The sequence below is a fragment of the Ammodytes marinus genome (genome assembly GCF_949987685.1).
Source record: "Ammodytes marinus genome assembly, contig: scaffold_71, whole genome shotgun sequence".
Lineage (NCBI taxonomy): Eukaryota > Metazoa > Chordata > Actinopteri > Uranoscopiformes > Ammodytidae > Ammodytes > Ammodytes marinus.
In genome coordinates, this window is record NW_027648329.1 from 35001 (window position 1) to 55328 (window position 20328).

General features: G+C 41.9%; 2 protein-coding genes across 2 annotated transcripts in view; both read right to left on the minus strand.

Moving 5' to 3' along the window:
* Positions 1-8484, minus strand: part of LOC307270744 (uncharacterized protein) — a gene marked incomplete at both ends in the record, with an annotated part of 8902 nt that extends 418 nt beyond the window's left edge. The window contains 5 exons of the mRNA XM_080054627.1: positions 1-529; positions 1070-1381; positions 3484-5192; positions 6740-7664; positions 8205-8484. The exon at positions 1-529 is cut by the window's left edge and continues 418 nt beyond it. Coding sequence (XP_079910753.1) covers positions 1-529; positions 1070-1381; positions 3484-5192; positions 6740-7664; positions 8205-8484 — 3755 coding nt within the window. The remainder of the gene's footprint in view (positions 530-1069; positions 1382-3483; positions 5193-6739; positions 7665-8204) is intronic.
* Positions 8485-9252: 768 nt separating this feature from the next.
* Positions 9253-15480, minus strand: LOC307270732 (E3 ubiquitin/ISG15 ligase TRIM25-like; the record flags this gene model as incomplete). Its single annotated transcript, XM_080054616.1, has 3 exons — positions 9253-12188; positions 13736-14660; positions 15201-15480. The coding sequence occupies 3 exons, from the start codon at positions 15478-15480 to the stop codon at positions 10478-10480; spliced, it is 2916 nt and encodes a 971-aa protein (XP_079910742.1). The 3' UTR covers positions 9253-10477.
* Between the last annotated feature and the right edge of the window lie 4848 nt (positions 15481-20328).

Sequence of the window (20328 nt, forward strand, 5' to 3'; positions counted from 1 at the left end):
CGCTGTAGTTCATCCATGAATGTTGCTTTCCTGTTCCCCTCAGATAATAACAAACCTCTGTTTACTGTGTTTGGATCCAGTGTGATGTTACGTGCATATCTTAGGAAGTCAGCTCTGGTCTTGGGCTCTGGTTGTTGCAGTGTTACAACAGGTGCCATCTCTATCAGTGAGATGTTTATTCGAGTAACGTCCAGCTCTCCCTGCCTCTCAGTCCGTTCTGCTTCCACTGAAACTGTGTCGTGGCCTTTGTGTTCGTCCATTAAACACAGATAACAGATACACTGCTGATCAGTGCGGCAGAAAATCTTCATCACCTCATTATGACGAGAGCAGATGTTCTCCTGGAGATTCTTGGAGGGCTCCACCAGCTTGTGTTTCTTAAATACAGGTCCTTCATAATGAGACTGAAGATGTTTCTCACAGTACGAGGCCAGACACACCAGACAGGACTTGAGGGCTTTCAGTTTTCTCCCAGTGCAGACGTCACAGGCCACATCTTCAGGTCCAGCAAACAGGGTTCCTACAGAGTCTGGAAAGATTGGAGAAAGGCTTCATTTTAAATCTTGTGATTTCAAGGTTTGAAGTCTGAACAGATTACTGGATGATGCTGGACGTTCTTCATATTGACCAGACTGACTGAGGGATAGTCAATAAAGTTCTGTGTAGTTCAAACAAACCTTCCTTCAACTTTTATTTATTTTTTTATATTATTTTTGGACATTTTTTACTTTACTTTAGGGACAGAGATGAAATGAGTCAGAGAGGGGAATGACATTCAGAGAACGACCCGGGCTGGATTCTAACCTGGGTCTGCTGTGAAGAGGACTGAGACTCTTTGGGCCTTAGAAAGCACACTCATTGTGATTGATCATGTGGAATTCTTTTTTTTTTCAACAAACATTTTGACAAATACAATAATTATGTTTTTTCGGGCAACGTATAAAAACGATAAGCATATCTTTCCCTCATATAGCCTACTGTACATATAAATCTTTTGAGTTTTTGATCAACTTTAACTTGAAATTACTAGAGAAGTAGTTGAATTTTACTCTTAAAGAGATGTACGAACCCTCAGTATAGCAGATATCAGCAGCAGCAGCTTGGAGTCCAGTCTTCTTCAGCTCCTCCACTAAAACTGCCAACATAATGTTTTTCAGCAGCACAGGCCTCGGGCTGAAGGTGTGCCTACACTGAGGGCAGCTGTAGATTTCCTTATCATCCCAAAAGTTTCCAATACAGCTCATGCAGTAGCTGTGTCCACAGGCAAGAGTGACCGGATCCTTCAGTAGATCCAGACATATCGAACAAGAGAAAGTTTCCCTGTCCAGCTGAGGTCCTTTCTGTGCCATTTCTCCTCTCTGTGTCAGCGACTGTTTTGAGTTTCACTTCCTCACAACTGCAACTAGTGTTTCTTTTTTTCTTAGTTGGAGTTTGAGCTCTGATCTGAACAACATGTGTGTGTGCCAGTGAATGGGGCCTGTCAGCTGACTCTATGACGGTCACACCCATCTGTAGAGCTGTAGATCTAAAGGGCGGGTAACAAGGACGTGTGTGGACAGAGTGGAGCGGGTTGTTGTTTTAGAGCAGAGAGCAGAGGGAGCGGTTATCAAGCTGAGAGTCATTCCAGGACAAGGAGCAGCTCTGGGAATTAACTCTTTGTTTACTCAAACTGTCCTTTAGTTTCCACTTCCATGGTCTGTTATTGGTCATTAATGCCATCGGTGTTTGTGTGTGTGTGTGTGTGTGTGTGAATGGGTGATTGTGGGTGTGTGTGTGTGTGTGTGTGTGTGTGTGTGTGTGTGTGTGTGTGTGTGTGTGTGTGTGTGTGTGTGTGTGTGTGTGTGTGTGTGTGTGTGTGTGTGTGTGTGTGTGTGTGTGTGTGTGTGTGTGTGTGTGAGTGAATGAGTGAATGAGTGAATGTGGTAAAAATGTAATGGCCTTGTGTCTGAATTGTACTATATAAATAAACTTGCCTTGCCTTTTATAAAACCTCAGAGTTCCTCATTTGTCCCTCGATTAGAACAACAACATTTTGTCTGCCAAACAAATGAATGTCAATGTAATTATAGATTTCCTCAAAAATCTACAAAGTGCTTAGAACCAGATATGGAGGATAAAGGAAGGTCTGGTGCTTTCTCTATTATCAAATCAAATCAAGCTTTATTTACACAGCAGTTTTCACACACAACAAGGTAAAACAAAGTACTTTATATAAGAAAGAAGACAAAAACAGCCATATCACCCTCCCACCCCCAAAAATCTGAACTTGAGACCCTAAGAACCTTGCAGTGGATGAGAAACAACAACATACAAATACATTCATACAGATCTTCAACAGTCATTTAGAGCACAGACCAGGTTCCATGTTCATGCAGAGAAAAGTCAGTTCAGCTAAACTACAGTCATCATGAGCAGTGATGGTCTCCATGGATACACAGACACAGGAAGTAACGCCACCCTAAAGACACTCGAACATTTACACAGATCAGAAGATGTCAAATTCCCACCTTTTTTAATTTTCTTATTTAGAATTCTTCATCTATGTGCCATATTAAGACATACAGGTTAGAAATATATATGTATATAAAAAAGGTATATTGCATATTTTTATATTTCCTTCTTGGCATTCAGCCTGTGGAAAACAAAGGAAGAATTTCACTGTATGACTGAGAACATGTTTCTTATGGTGCATATGACAATATACACTTTGAATCTTAAATCTTAATTTTTATCTGCACTCCCTAAAAGGTTGATGATATTATAGAACCATACACAAAAAAAACATACACAAAACTACAGCACATGAGCTTAAAACAAGAACACATGAGCTTAGACAGATATAATGATACAACTTCTGTTCAATATCATGACAGGTGGATATCATGTAGAAAAACAATACACAAGTAGCATGTAGCCACAAAAAAAAGGTGCAGAATCATTTGGCACAGTGAAAAACATAGTCATTTAAATGGACAAAATAACAACAAAAAATAAGCATATAAGCACAGAAAAATACACTACCAGTAAAGACAATGACCAAGACAATATCCCGGATTATGGCATAATTTAGATTTTTTGTTTTATAGATACGGAGAAAGATTTGCCCAAAAGTACACTACGTTACACTTCCTCGGCCCTGGCACAGTTGGGAGAGGTTTGCTTGGGCACAGAACAGATGCTAATGAGCCGACACACGCACTCAAATAGACGGCGTTCCTGACATCAATTTATATAAGACTGTTTCCCGCCACCCAATATGTCCATGAATGCAACAAAATTGCCAAATGGTTTGCGTTGCTCAACAATACGGATGTAATTACGATTACAATCCCAAACCCACATATTGAGACATGGGGATTCATTGGCAAGGAGCAATCGTTCCCAGCCAGGATCTTTAGGAGCAGTGTGAGTACAGACCAGCGGTGGAGTGGAGACTATCGTGACTGGGCCTAGTGTGAGTGCGCCCTCAAAGGACTTCTGTCTATTTGAGTTTCCTGAACTCAGCAGTGTCTCCAGAAAAAGACAGGTAAAGTCCAGCATGTAGCGGCTGAGTGAATGTGGTCTGGACTCTGTGGAGGAGAGTCATGGTTCCAGAGACGCTGTAGAAGGACAGAACACCTGCACTGTGATCCAGGTACACTCCTATTCTGGAGGACTGAGGACCTGAGACGGGAGTTTGGACTTTGTTGTGCCAAAAGGTTTTACCGATTGTGTCACATCTCAACACCCAAGATTTGTCATTGATTCCAAATTCACTTTTCGCCCCTGTTCTGCTGACGTCCTTATGTGCGACTGCTACACCAACTTCTACACCTCTCCACTCAACCTCCAAGTAACAACGACCTGTCAGACTCTCTGCACTCAGGACCTGAGCACGATTACTGAATCTGTCTGTGTGACTAGAATACGGCTGTGGTTCATCCATGAATGCTGCTTTCCTGTTCCCCTCACATAATAACAGCCTTCCATGTGCTGTGTTTGGATCCAGTGTAATCCCGCATGAATATCTGAAGAAGTCAGCTCTGGTCTTGGGCTCTGGTAGTTCTGCCAGTGGAGCAACATCTTCCATCTCTATCAGTGAGATGTTTGTCCATGTCTCTCTCAGGACGTCCTGTAGTTTATCTCTGACTTCCGACACAGCTGCTGTCACGTCCTCAAAGTATCTCAGAAGACGAATGTTGATGCTGGATGTAGATTCACTGAGTGCTGGCAGTGAGCGGTAGTCGTGTAGAAACTGGTTGTGATCCTCTGTGTGTGTGAGCGTCTTCAGCTCAGCGATTTCCTGCTCCAGCTTCTCCTGAAGATCTTTGACTCGACTCACTTCAGTTTCCTGCTTTGCTCTGAGCTGCTGCTTCACATCAGAGCTTGTTTTCTGGATGAAACGGATCAGCTCGGTGAAGGTCTTCTCACTGTGCTCCACTGCTTTATCAGCAGAGCCATCGATAGCCTCCACCTCCTGTTGAATAACCTTCACATCTTTCTCTCTGTCCTGGATTCTCTGCTGGATGTTTAGCCGGCTCCCCTCGAGCTCTCTCTGCCTCTCAGTCTGTTCTGCTGCAGCTGACACTGTGTCGTGGCCTTTGTGTTCGTCCATTAAACACAGAATACAGATAAACTGCTGATCAGTGCGGCAGAAAATCTTCATCACCTCATCATGACTAGAGCAGAGGTTCTCCTGGAGCTTCTTGGAGGGCTCCACCAGCTTGTGTTTCTTAAATACGGGTAATTCATAATGAGGCTGGAGGTGTTTCTCACAGTAAGAGGCCAGACACACCAGACATGACTTGAGGGCTTTCAGTTTTCTCCCAGTGCAGACGTCACAGGCCACATCTCCAGGTCCAGCATAGCAGTGATCAGCAGGAGCAGCTTGGAGTCCAGTCCTCTTCAGCTTCTCCACTAAATCTGCTAACATGGTGTTTTTCAGCAACACAGGCCTCTGGATAAAGACCTTCCTACACTGAGGGCAGCTGTAGATGTGTTTCTGATCCTCTCCATCCCAGTGGGTTTTGATACAGCTCATGCAGTAGTTGTGTCCACAGTTTAGAGCCACCGGATCCTTCAGTGGATCCAAACAGATTGAACAAGAGAATGTTTCCCGGTCCAGCTGAACTCCTTGCTGAGCCATTTTACATCCAACTGTCAAGTAGTTTTTCAAAAACAGTCTCTGTGCCTCGAACGAAAACAAATCTCCTCTCCCTCAGTTTCTGCCAACTGACTGCAGTGAATGAGGATCGTCAGTTTATGAACATGACTCGTGAACATGACTCAATGTCGTTCACGCCCATCCTCACACCTGTAGGAGTAGTGGAGGGGAGGGAACAGAACAATAGCTTGGTAGGGTGTAGCTCACTGTGGTTTAGAACAGGAGGGAGAAGGAACAGGTTTTCAGGCGTTACTGCATTCCATTAGGATTAGTTTTTCATGAGAGACGGGGTGTGTTATTGGTTGTGTGTCTTCAATATGCAGAAGGAATGTTTCATCAAAGTTGATGGAGTGCACTGCAAACAAAGACTAAACAAGAGTTGTGTAAAGCTGGTATATGACTTGTAACTGTGCTGTATTGTGGCAAAACTGCTAGACTAAATGTTCGTCTGTAATATTCTGTACTGTTCCTGGTAATCATTGTTATTAAAGTGCACTGTAACAACAGACAACAAGACATGTTTAAGATATGTTTGAGTGTTGGATAAAGCCAGAGTTAAAATCTCTTTAAACATTTTTATTTTTACAATATATTAGTTTACAAAATGTTTACAAAACAGTTTTCGGACACAGTCTTTTTTCATTTTATAAATCAAAAAATACTTTGTCCAGGTTTTTATGTAATAATCCCACAAACGTGATAATTGAGAGTTCCCCTTATTAACATACCGCCGCTGTATGGGTTTGAAATCTTCCCCAAATATGAAAAAGGTCACCAATACAAGTCCGCTACGTCATCAGTAGCACGATTAAAACCCGACATTTTTAATAAGTTTGATGTTATAATTACAGTTTCAAACTAAATTTCCTAGTTGTTTGTGTAACAGAAATCTGTTGTTCAGATCAGAAAGTAATGAGCACAATGTGTAACCATGTATTATATCACAACAGATTGTGTCTAAATAGACCGAACGGCCACAGTGTCTACTACTGTCTCAGGCAGAGATTCGAACCCAATAGATACTAGAGATCTTTTTGACATTCTTGATACATTCAAACGATAAACAACAAAACAAAGATAAACAATGGTTATTGTAATGTTTACATCAAACTAAATAGAAACTATTTCCATCTTTTTTCATGTCCGCCATCTTTTTGTTGAAGATTTGTTAAGCTTTGTCAGAGATTTCTCTTGGAAGGGGGGTGCTAAGGGGGGAATTAGGATTTTGGCCACAACTCACAACAATCTATCTACCCTGGAAATCCAGACTTGCCGCTGTCACATTTAAATTGGCTCCTCATACTACTCTGGGCACGAACCATTGGAGCTCATTAACTATGTCGGAAAATTTGGAGTGGCCTGATATGGGCGGGCTTAAATGGATGACAACAGTGTTGTGCAGTTGAAGTTGTGATAGTAAACAACAAAGATGTCTGTGGATATGTATTTGTGTTTGAAACAGCTTTACCCTCGACACTTAACAATTTGGAAGACAGCACTCAAATCTCTCATTAGCAAGAAAAGATGGATTTTCTGTTTTGCCGACCGACCACGGCAAAAGCTGAATCAACAAGTTAGACCCGCTGGTTGCTGAACTGAGCAGTGCTTTCAGGATACAGGTAAAGTCCAGCATAGAGCGGCTGAGTGAATGTGGTCTGGACTCTGTGGAGGAGAGTCATGGTTCCAGAGACGCTGTAGAAGGACAGAACACCTGCACTGTGATCCAGGTACACTCCTATTCTGTCAGGCGTATGACCTTTGACGGGAGTTTTGCGTTTGTTGTGCCAAAAGGAATTACCGTTTGTGCCACATTTGAAGGCCCAAGATTTGTCATTGATTCCAAATCTACTTTGCCTGCTGATATTCTTGTATGCGACTGCTACATAAACTCCTTGCCATCCCCAGTAAACCTCCCAGTAACAACAGCCTGTCAGACTCTCTGCACTCAGGACCTGAGGATAACCAGTGAATCTGTCTGTGTGTCTAGAATACCGCTGTAGTTCATCCATGAATGTTGCTTTCCTGTTCCCCTCAGATAATAACAAACCTCTGTTTACTGTGTTTGGATCCAGTGTGATGTTACGTGCATATCTTAGGAAGTCAGCTCTGGTCTTGGGCTCTGGTTGTTGCAGTGTTACAACAGGTGCCATCTCTATCAGTGAGATGTTTATTCGAGTAACGTCCAGCTCTCCCTGCCTCTCAGTCCGTTCTGCTTCCACTGAAACTGTGTCGTGGCCTTTGTGTTCGTCCATTAAACACAGATAACAGATACACTGCTGATCAGTGCGGCAGAAAATCTTCATCACCTCATTATGACGAGAGCAGATGTTCTCCTGGAGATTCTTGGAGGGCTCCACCAGCTTGTGTTTCTTAAATACAGGTCCTTCATAATGAGACTGAAGATGTTTCTCACAGTACGAGGCCAGACACACCAGACAGGACTTGAGGGCTTTCAGTTTTCTCCCAGTGCAGACGTCACAGGCCACATCTCCAGCTCCAGCAAACAGGGTTCCTACAGAGTCTGGAAAGATTGGAGAAAGGCTTCATTTTAAATCTTGTGATTTCAAGGTTTGAAGTCTGAACAGATTACTGGATGATGCTGGACGTTCTTCATATTGGCCAGACTGACTGAGGGATAGTCAATAAAGTTCTGTGTAGTTCAAACAAACCTTCCTTCAACTTTTATTTTTTTTTTTATATTATTTTTGGACATTTTTTACTTTACTTTAGGGACAGAGATGAAATGAGTCAGAGAGGGGAATGACATTCAGAGAACGACCCGGGCTGGATTCTAACCTGGGTCTGCTGTGAAGAGGACTGAGACTCTTTGGGCCTTAGAAAGCACACTCATTGTGATTGATCATGTGGAATTCTTTTTTTTTTCAACAAACATTTTGACAAATACAATAATTATGTTTTTTCGGGCAACGTATAAAAACGATAAGCATATCTTCCCCTCATATAGCCTACTGTACATATAAATCTTTTGAGTTTTTGATCAACTTTAACTTGAAATTACTAGAGAAGTAGTTGAATTTTACTCTTAAAGAGATGTACGAACCCTCAGTATAGCAGATATCAGCAGCAGCAGCTTGGAGTCCAGTCTTCTTCAGCTCCTCCACTAAAACTGCCAACATAATGTTTTTCAGCAGCACAGGCCTCGGGCTGAAGGTGTGCCTACACTGAGGGCAGCTGTGGATTTCCTTATCATCCCAAAAGTTTCCAATACAGCTCATGCAGTAGCTGTGTCCACAGGCAAGAGTCACCGGATCCTTCAGTAGATCCAGACATATCGAACAAGAGAAAGTTTCCCTGTCCAGCTGAGGTCCTTTCTGTGCCATTTCTCCTCTCTGTGTCAGCGACTGTTTTGAGTTTCACTTCCTCACAACTGCAACAAGTTTTTTTTTTTTCTTAGTTGGAGTTTGAGCTCTGATCTGAACAACATGTGTGTGTGCCAGTGAATGGGGCCTGTCAGCTCACTCTATGGCGGTCACACCCATCTTTAGAGCTGTAGATCTAAAGGGGCGGGTAACAAGGACGTGTGTGGACAGAGTGGAGCGGGCTGTTGTTTTAGAGCAGAGAGCAGAGGGAGCGGTTATCAAGCTGAGAGTCATTCCAGGACAAGGAGCAGCTCTGGGAATTAACTCTTTGTTTACTCAAACTGTCCTTTAGTTTCCACTTCCATGGTCTGTTATTGTCATTAATGCAATCGGTGTTTGTGTGTGTGTGTGTGTGTGTGTGTGTGTGTGTGTGAGTGAATGAGTGAATGAGTGAATGTGGTAAAAATGTAATGGCCTTGTGTCTGAATTGTGCTATAGAAAGAAACTTGCCTTTTATAAAACCTCAGAGTTCCTCATTTGTCCCTCGATTAGAACAACAAACATTTGCTCGGCCAAACAAATTAATGTCAATGTGATTATAGATTTCCTCAAAAATCTACAAAATGCTGAGAACCAGATATTGAGAATAAAGGAAGGTCTGGTTCGTTCTCTAGTATCAAATCAAATCAAGCTTTATTTATACAGCAGTTTTCACACACAACAAGGTAAAAAAAAGTACTTTATATAAGAAAGAAGGCTAAAACATCCATTTCACCCCCCACCCCCAAAAATCGGAACTTGGGACTCTAAGAACCTTCCAGTGGATGAGAAACAACAACATACAAATACATTCATACAGATCTTCAACAGTCATTTAGAGCACAGACCAGGTTCCATGTTCATGCAGAGAAAAGTCAGTTCAGCTAAACTACAGTCATCGTGAGCAGTGATGGTCTCCATGGATACACAGACACAGGAAGGAACGCCACCCTAAAGACACTCAAACATTTACACAGATCAGAAGATGTCAAATTCACATCTTTTTTTTATTTTCTTATTGAGAATTCTTAATTTATGTGCCATATTAAGACATACAGGTTAGAAATATATATGTATATAAAAAAGGTATATTGCATATTTTTATATTTCCTTCTTGGCATTCAGCCTGTGGAAAACAAAGGAAGAATTTCACTGTATGACTGAGAACATGTTTCTTATGGTGCATATGACAATATACACTTTGAATCTTAAATCTTAATTTTTATCTGCACTCCCTAAAAGGTTGATGATATTATAGAACCATACACAAAAAAAACATACACAAAACTACAGCACATGAGCTTAAAACAAGAACACATGAGCTTAGACAGATATAATGATACAACTTCTGTTCAATATCATGACAGGTGGATATCATGTAGAAAAACAATACACAAGTAGCATGTAGCCACAAAAAAAAGGTGCAGAATCATTTGGCACAGTGAAAAACATAGTCATTTAAATGGACAAAATAACAACAAAAAATAAGCATATAAGCACAGAAAAATACACTACCAGTAAAGACAATGACCAAGACAATATCCCGGATTATGGCATAATTTAGATTTTTTGTTTTATAGATACGGAGAAAGATTTGCCCAAAAGTACACTACGTTACACTTCCTCGGCCCTGGCACAGTTGGGAGAAGTTTGCTTGGGCACAGAACAGATGCTAATGAGCCGACACACGCACTCAAATAGACGGCGTTCCTGACATCAATTTATATAAGACTGTTTCCCGCCACCCAATATGTCCATGAATGCAACAAAATTGCCAAATGGTTTGCGTTGCTCAACAATACGGATGTAATTACGATTACAATCCCAAACCCACATATTGAGACATGGGGATTCATTGGCAAGGAGCAATCGTTCCCAGCCAGGATCTTTAGGAGCAGTGTGAGTACAGACCAGCGGTGGAGTGGAGACTATCGTGACTGGGCCTAGTGTGAGTGCGCCCTCAAAGGACTTCTGTCTATTTGAGTTTCCTGAACTCAGCAGTGTCTCCAGAAAAAGACAGGTAAAGTCCAGCATGTAGCGGCTGAGTGAATGTGGTCTGGACTCTGTGGAGGAGAGTCATGGTTCCAGAGACGCTGTAGAAGGACAGAACACCTGCACTGTGATCCAGGTACACTCCTATTCTGGAGGACTGAGGACCTGAGACGGGAGTTTGGACTTTGTTGTGCCAAAAGGTTTTACCGATTGTGTCACATCTCAACACCCAAGATTTGTCATTGATTCCAAATTCACTTTTCGCCCCTGTTCTGCTGACGTCCTTATGTGCGACTGCTACACCAACTTCTACACCTCTCCACTCAACCTCCAAGTAACAACGACCTGTCAGACTCTCTGCACTCAGGACCTGAGCACGATTACTGAATCTGTCTGTGTGACTAGAATACGGCTGTGGTTCATCCATGAATGCTGCTTTCCTGTTCCCCTCACATAATAACAGCCTTCCATGTGCTGTGTTTGGATCCAGTGTAATCCCGCATGAATATCTGAAGAAGTCAGCTCTGGTCTTGGGCTCTGGTAGTTCTGCCAGTGGAGCAACATCTTCCATCTCTATCAGTGAGATGTTTGTCCATGTCTCTCTCAGGACGTCCTGTAGTTTATCTCTGACTTCCGACACAGCTGCTGTCACGTCCTCAAAGTATCTCAGAAGACGAATGTTGATGCTGGATGTAGATTCACTGAGTGCTGGCAGTGAGCGGTAGTCGTGTAGAAACTGGTTGTGATCCTCTGTGTGTGTGAGCGTCTTCAGCTCAGCGATTTCCTGCTCCAGCTTCTCCTGAAGATCTTTGACTCGACTCACTTCAGTTTCCTGCTTTGCTCTGAGCTGCTGCTTCACATCAGAGCTTGTTTTCTGGATGAAACGGATCAGCTCGGTGAAGGTCTTCTCACTGTGCTCCACTGCTTTATCAGCAGAGCCATCGATAGCCTCCACCTCCTGTTGAATAACCTTCACATCTTTCTCTCTGTCCTGGATTCTCTGCTGGATGTTTAGCCGGCTCCCCTCGAGCTCTCTCTGCCTCTCAGTCTGTTCTGCTGCAGCTGACACTGTGTCGTGGCCTTTGTGTTCGTCCATTAAACACAGAATACAGATAAACTGCTGATCAGTGCGGCAGAAAATCTTCATCACCTCATCATGACTAGAGCAGAGGTTCTCCTGGAGCTTCTTGGAGGGCTCCACCAGCTTGTGTTTCTTAAATACGGGTAATTCATAATGAGGCTGGAGGTGTTTCTCACAGTAAGAGGCCAGACACACCAGACATGACTTGAGGGCTTTCAGTTTTCTCCCAGTGCAGACGTCACAGGCCACATCTCCAGGTCCAGCATAGCAGTGATCAGCAGGAGCAGCTTGGAGTCCAGTCCTCTTCAGCTTCTCCACTAAATCTGCTAACATGGTGTTTTTCAGCAACACAGGCCTCTGGATAAAGACCTTCCTACACTGAGGGCAGCTGTAGATGTGTTTCTGATCCTCTCCATCCCAGTGGGTTTTGATACAGCTCATGCAGTAGTTGTGTCCACAGTTTAGAGCCACCGGATCCTTCAGTGGATCCAAACAGATTGAACAAGAGAATGTTTCCCGGTCCAGCTGAACTCCTTGCTGAGCCATTTTACATCCAACTGTCAAGTAGTTTTTCAAAAACAGTCTCTGTGCCTCGAACGAAAACAAATCTCCTCTCCCTCAGTTTCTGCCAACTGACTGCAGTGAATGAGGATCGTCAGTTTATGAACATGACTCGTGAACATGACTCAATGTCGTTCACGCCCATCCTCACACCTGTAGGAGTAGTGGAGGGGAGGGAACAGAACAATAGCTTGGTAGGGTGTAGCTCACTGTGGTTTAGAACAGGAGGGAGAAGGAACAGGTTTTCAGGCGTTACTGCATTCCATTAGGATTAGTTTTTCATGAGAGACGGGGTGTGTTATTGGTTGTGTGTCTTCAATATGCAGAAGGAATGTTTCATCAAAGTTGATGGAGTGCACTGCAAACAAAGACTAAACAAGAGTTGTGTAAAGCTGGTATATGACTTGTAACTGTGCTGTATTGTGGCAAAACTGCTAGACTAAATGTTCGTCTGTAATATTCTGTACTGTTCCTGGTAATCATTGTTATTAAAGTGCACTGTAACAACAGACAACAAGACATGTTTAAGATATGTTTGAGTGTTGGATAAAGCCAGAGTTAAAATCTCTTTAAACATTTTTATTTTTACAATATATTAGTTTACAAAATGTTTACAAAACAGTTTTCGGACACAGTCTTTTTTCATTTTATAAATCAAAAAATACTTTGTCCAGGTTTTTATGTAATAATCCCACAAACGTGATAATTGAGAGTTCCCCTTATTAACATACCGCCGCTGTATGGGTTTGAAATCTTCCCCAAATATGAAAAAGGTCACCAATACAAGTCCGCTACGTCATCAGTAGCACGATTAAAACCCGACATTTTTAATAAGTTTGATGTTATAATTACAGTTTCAAACTAAATTTCCTAGTTGTTTGTGTAACAGAAATCTGTTGTTCAGATCAGAAAGTAATGAGCACAATGTGTAACCATGTATTATATCACAACAGATTGTGTCTAAATAGACCGAACGGCCACAGTGTCTACTACTGTCTCAGGCAGAGATTCGAACCCAATAGATACTAGAGATCTTTTTGACATTCTTGATACATTCAAACGATAAACAACAAAACAAAGATAAACAATGGTTATTGTAATGTTTACATCAAACTAAATAGAAACTATTTCCATCTTTTTTCATGTCCGCCATCTTTTTGTTGAAGATTCGTTAAGCTTTGTCAGAGATTTCTCTTGGAAGGGGGGTGCTAAGGGGGGAATTAGGATTTTGGCCACAACTCACAACAATCTATCTACCCTGGAAATCCAGACTTGCCGCTGTCACATTTAAATTGGCTCCTCATACTACTCTGGGCACGAACCATTGGAGCTCATTAACTATGTCGGAAAATTTGGAGTGGCCTGATATGGGCGGGCTTAAATGGATGACAACAGTGTTGTGCAGTTGAAGTTGTGATAGTAAACAACAAAGATGTCTGTGGATATGTATTTGTGTTTGAAACAGCTTTACCCTCGACACTTAACAATTTGGAAGACAGCACTCAAATCTCTCATTAGCAAGAAAAGATGGATTTTCTGTTTTGCCGACCGACCACGGCAAAAGCTGAATCAACAAGTTAGACCCGCTGGTTGCTGAACTGAGCAGTGCTTTCAGGATACAGGTAAAGTCCAGCATAGAGCGGCTGAGTGAATGTGGTCTGGACTCTGTGGAGGAGAGTCATGGTTCCAGAGACGCTGTAGAAGGACAGAACACCTGCACTGTGATCCAGGTACACTCCTATTCTGTCAGGCGTATGACCTTTGACGGGAGTTTTGCGTTTGTTGTGCCAAAAGGAATTACCGTTTGTGCCACATTTGAAGGCCCAAGATTTGTCATTGATTCCAAATCTACTTTGCCTGCTGATATTCTTGTATGCGACTGCTACATAAACTCCTTGCCATCCCCAGTAAACCTCCCAGTAACAACAGCCTGTCAGACTCTCTGCACTCAGGACCTGAGGATAACCAGTGAATCTGTCTGTGTGTCTAGAATACCGCTGTAGTTCATCCATGAATGTTGCTTTCCTGTTCCCCTCAGATAATAACAAACCTCTGTTTACTGTGTTTGGATCCAGTGTGATGTTACGTGCATATCTTAGGAAGTCAGCTCTGGTCTTGGGCTCTGGTTGTTGCAGTGTTACAACAGGTGCCATCTCTATCAGTGAGATGTTTATTCGAGTAACGTCCAGCTCTCCCTGCCTCTCAGTCCGTTCTGCTTCCACTGAAACTGTGTCGTGGCCTTTGTGTTCGTCCATTAAACACAGATAACAGATACACTGCTGATCAGTGCGGCAGAAAATCTTCATCACCTCATTATGACGAGAGCAGATGTTCTCCTGGAGATTCTTGGAGGGCTCCACCAGCTTGTGTTTCTTAAATACAGGTCCTTCATAATGAGACTGAAGATGTTTCTCACAGTACGAGGCCAGACACACCAGACAGGACTTGAGGGCTTTCAGTTTTCTCCCAGTGCAGACGTCACAGGCCACATCTCCAGCTCCAGCAAACAGGGTTCCTACAGAGTCTGGAAAGATTGGAGAAAGGCTTCATTTTAAATCTTGTGATTTCAAGGTTTGAAGTCTGAACAGATTACTGGATGATGCTGGACGTTCTTCATATTGGCCAGACTGACTGAGGGATAGTCAATAAAGTTCTGTGTAGTTCAAACAAACCTTCCTTCAACTTTTATTTATTTTTTTATATTATTTTTGGACATTTTTTACTTTACTTTAGGGACAGAGATGAAATGAGTCAGAGAGGGGAATGACATTCAGAGAACGACCCGGGCTGGATTCTAACCTGGGTCTGCTGTGAAGAGGACTGAGACTCTTTGGGCCTTAGAAAGCACACTCATTGTGATTGATCATGTGGAATTCTTTTTTTTTTCAACAAACATTTTGACAAATACAATAATTATGTTTTTTCGGGCAACGTATAAAAACGATAAGCATATCTTCCCCTCATATAGCCTACTGTACATATAAATCTTTTGAGTTTTTGATCAACTTTAACTTGAAATTACTAGAGAAGTAGTTGAATTTTACTCTTAAAGAGATGTACGAACCCTCAGTATAGCAGATATCAGCAGCAGCAGCTTGGAGTCCAGTCTTCTTCAGCTCCTCCACTAAAACTGCCAACATAATGTTTTTCAGCAGCACAGGCCTCGGGCTGAAGGTGTGCCTACACTGAGGGCAGCTGTGGATTTCCTTATCATCCCAAAAGTTTCCAATACAGCTCATGCAGTAGCTGTGTCCACAGGCAAGAGTCACCGGATCCTTCAGTAGATCCAGACATATCGAACAAGAGAAAGTTTCCCTGTCCAGCTGAGGTCCTTTCTGTGCCATTTCTCCTCTCTGTGTCAGCGACTGTTTTGAGTTTCACTTCCTCACAACTGCAACAAGTTTTTTTTTTTTCTTAGTTGGAGTTTGAGCTCTGATCTGAACAACATGTGTGTGTGCCAGTGAATGGGGCCTGTCAGCTCACTCTATGGCGGTCACACCCATCTTTAGAGCTGTAGATCTAAAGGGGCGGGTAACAAGGACGTGTGTGGACAGAGTGGAGCGGGCTGTTGTTTTAGAGCAGAGAGCAGAGGGAGCGGTTATCAAGCTGAGAGTCATTCCAGGACAAGGAGCAGCTCTGGGAATTAACTCTTTGTTTACTCAAACTGTCCTTTAGTTTCCACTTCCATGGTCTGTTATTGTCATTAATGCAATCGGTGTTTGTGTGTGTGTGTGTGTGTGTGTGTGTGTGTGTGTGAGTGAATGAGTGAATGAGTGAATGTGGTAAAAATGTAATGGCCTTGTGTCTGAATTGTGCTATAGAAAGAAACTTGCCTTTTATAAAACCTCAGAGTTCCTCATTTGTCCCTCGATTAGAACAACAAACATTTGCTCGGCCAAACAAATTAATGTCAATGTGATTATAGATTTCCTCAAAAATCTACAAAATGCTGAGAACCAGATATTGAGAATAAAGGAAGGTCTGGTTCGTTCTCTAGTATCAAATCAAATCAAGCTTTATTTATACAGCAGTTTTCACACACAACAAGGTAAAAAAAAGTACTTTATATAAGAAAGAAGGCTAAAACATCCATTTCACCCCCCACCCCCAAAAATCGGAACTTGGGACTCTAAGAACCTTCCAGTGGATGAGAAACAACAACATACAAATACATTCATACAGATCTTCAACAGTCATTTAGAGCACAGACCAGGTTCCATGTTCATGCAGAGAAAAGTCAGTTCAGCTAAACTACAGTCATCGTGAGCAGTGATGGTCTCCATGGATACACAGACACAGGAAGGAACGCCACCCTAAAGACACTCAAACATTTACACAGATCAGAAGATGTCAAATTCACATCTTTTTTTTATTTTCTTATTGAGAATTCTTAATTTATGTGCCATATTAAGACATACAGGTTAGAAATATATATGTATATAAAAAAGGTATATTGCATTTTTTTATATTTCCTTCTTGGCATTCAGCCTGTGGAAAACAAAGGAAGAATTTCATTGTATGACTGAGAACATGTTTCTTATTGTGCATATGACAATACACACTTTGAATCTTTGAATCTTAATTTGTATCTGCACTCCCTAAAAGGTTGATGACATCATAGAAACATACAAAAAAATACATACACAAAACTACAGCACATGAGCATAAAACAAGAACACATGAGCTTAGACTAATATAATTATACAACTACTGTTCAATACCATGACAGGTGGATATCATGTAGAAAAACATTACACAAGCAGCATGTAGATACAAATAAAGGTGGATAAGCATTTGGCACAAAACGGTACAAAACATAGTCATTTAAATGGACTAAACAACAAAAATAAAACATAAGCACAGAAAAATACACCAGAAGTAAAGACAATGACCAAGACAATATCCCGGATTATGGCAGAATTTAGATTTTTTGTTTTATAGATACGGAGAAAGATTTGCCCAAAAGTACACTACTGTACACTTCCTCGGCCCTGGCACAGTTGGGAGAAGTTTGCTTGGGCACAGAACAGATGCTAATGAGCCGACACACGCACTCAAATAGAGGGCGTTCCTGACATCAATTTATATAAGACTGTTTCCCACCACCCAATATGTCCATGAATGTAACGGACATTTGAACAAGAAATTTGTTCTAGCAGATACTTTTGGCTTCAGGAATGTAGCTATCTTATGGGAAAATCAGCGTTAGTTTTATTGCTTAGTTTCTACCTCCTCGTCTCATGTACCAAGTCTAAAGTGAGAACATTTATTAAATCACAAATGTGAAGAATATATAAATTGTTTAAATGATTATACAATGGGTAAATGCAAATTAATGAGGGGGCTATAACATCATTAAATTTAGAAATATATTTTTCTGACACATTGCTCAACAATACGGATGTAATTACGATTACAGTCCCAAACCCACATATTGAGACCTGGGGATTCATTGGCAAGGAGCAATCGTTCCTAGCCGGGATCTTTAGGAGCAGTGTGAGTACAGACCAGCGGTGGAGTGGAGACTATCCTGACTGGGCCTAGTGTGAGTGCGCCCTTAAAGGACATCTATCTATTGGAGTTTACTGAACTCACCAGTGGCTCCACCACACAGGTAAAGTCCAGCATAGAGCGGCTGAGTGAATGTGGTCTGGACTCTGTGGAGGAGAGTCATGGTTCCAGAGACGTTGTAGAAGGACAGAACACCTGCACTGTGATCCAGGTACACTCCTATTCTGGAGGACTGAGGACCTGAGACGGGAGTTGGGACTTTGTTGTGCCAAAAGGTATCATCTAATAGGCCACGGCTCAACACCCAAGATTTGTCATTCATTCCAAATCTACTTTCCTCCCCTCTTCTGCTGATATTCTTGTATGCGACTGCTACAGAAACTTTCTGACCTCTCGCTCTCCACTGAACCTCTAAGTAACAACGACCTGTCAGACTCTCTGCACTCAGGACCTGACGATAATCAGTGAATCTGTCTGTGCGTCTAGAATGAGACTTTGCTTTTCCCTTGTATGTTGCTTTCCTGTTCCCCTCAGATAATAACAGCTCCTTGTGTGCTGTGATTGGATCCAGTGTGATTTCACGTGAATATCTTAAGAAGTCATCTCTGGTCTTGGGCTCTGGTAGTTGTGCCAGTGGAACAACCACTTCAGTCCGTGAGACGTTTCTCAATGTCTCTTCCGCTGAAACTGTGTCGTGGCCTTTGTGTTCGTTCATTAAACAAAGGTAACAGATAGACTGCTGATCAGTACGGCAGAAAATCTTCATCACCTCATTATGACGAGAGCAGATGTTCTCCTGGAGCTTCTTGGAGGGCTCCACCAGCTTGTGTTTCTTTAAAGGAGCTGCATCATAGTGAGGCTGGAGGTGTTTCTCACAGTAAGAGGCCAGACACACCAGACAGGACTTCAGGGCTTTCAGTTTTCTCCCAGTGCAGACGTCACAGGCCACATCTCCAGCTCCAGCATAGCAGTGATCAGCAGGAGCAGCTTGGAGTCCAGTCTTCTTCAGTTCCTCCACTAAATCTGCTAACATTGTGTTTTTCACCAACACAGGCCTCGGAGCAAAGACCTTCCTACACTGAGGGCAGCTGTAGATGTGTTTATGATCCTCTGTATCCCAGTGAGTTTTGATACAGTCCATACAGTAGTTGTGTCCACAGTTTAGAGCCACCGGATTCCTTAGAAGTTCCAGACAGATTGAACAAGAGAATGTTTCCCGGTCCAGCTGAACTCCTTGCTGCGCCATTTTACATCCAACTGTCAAGTAGTTTTTCAAAAACAGTCTCTGTGCCTCGAATGAAAACAAATCTCCTCTCCCTCAGTTTCTGCCAACTGACTGCAGTGAATGAGGATCGTCAGTTTATGAACATGACTCAATGTTGGTTACGCCCATCCTCACACCTGTAGGAGTAGTGGAGGGGAGGGAACAGAATAATAGTCTGGTAGGGTGCAGATCTCTGCGGTTTAGAACAGGAGGGAGAGGGAACAGGTTTTCAGGCTGTACTGCATTCCATAAAGATTAGTTTTTCATGAGAGACGGGGTGTGTTATCGGTTGTGTGTCTTCAATATGCAGAAGGAAGGTTTCAGCAAAGTTGATGGAGTGCTTACAAAGACTAAAGAAGAGTTGTGTAAAGCTGGTATATGACTGGACTGTTTATGGCCACAGTGCTGTATTGTGGCAAAACTGCTGATCTAAATGTTCGTCTGTAATATTCTGTACTGTTCCTGGTAATCATTGTTATTAAAGTGCACTGTAACAACATGACATGTTTAAGGTTTGTTTGAGTGTTGGATAAAGCCAGAGTTAAAATCTTTTTTTTTTTTAATTTATTTGTACAATATATTAGTCTCCCAAATTTTTACAGAACAGTTTTTGGATACAGCCATTTTTCATTTTATAAATCAAAAAATATTATGTACAGGTTTTTATGTAATAATCCTACAAACGTGATAATTGAGAGTTCCCCCTTTTTACAGGATGCGGCTATATGGGGTTAAAATCTTCCCCAATATGAAAAAAAGTCACCAATACAAGACCGCTATGTCATCATCAAACACGACATTTTTAATAAGTTCGATGTTATAATTACAGTTTCAAACTAAAGTTCCTAGTTGTTTGTGTAACAGAAATCTGTTCAGATGAGAACTTGATGAGCACAACTTGTAAAACATGTATTATATCACAAATAGCATGTATAAATAGACCGAACGGCCACAGTGTCTACTACTGTCTCAGGCAGAGAATCGAACCCCATAGATACTAGAGATCTTTTTGACATTCTTGATACATTCAAACGATAAACAACAAAACAAAGATAAACAATGGTTATTGTAATGTTTACATCAAACTAAATAGAAACTATTTCCATCTTTTTTCATGTCCGCCATCTTTTTTGTTGAAGATTCGTACAGCTTTATCAGAGCTTTCTCTTGGAGGGGGGTGCTAAGGGGGGAATTAGGATTTTGGCCACAACTCACAACAATCTATCTACCCTGGAAATCCAGACTTGCCGCTGTCAAATTTAAATTTGCTCCTCATACTACTCTGGGCACGAACCATTGGAGCTCATTAACTATGCCGTAAAATTTGGAGCGACCAATCAAATGATATTATCTGATATGGGCGGGCTTAAATGGACGATAACAGTGTTGTGCAGTTGAAGTTGTGATAGTAAACAAC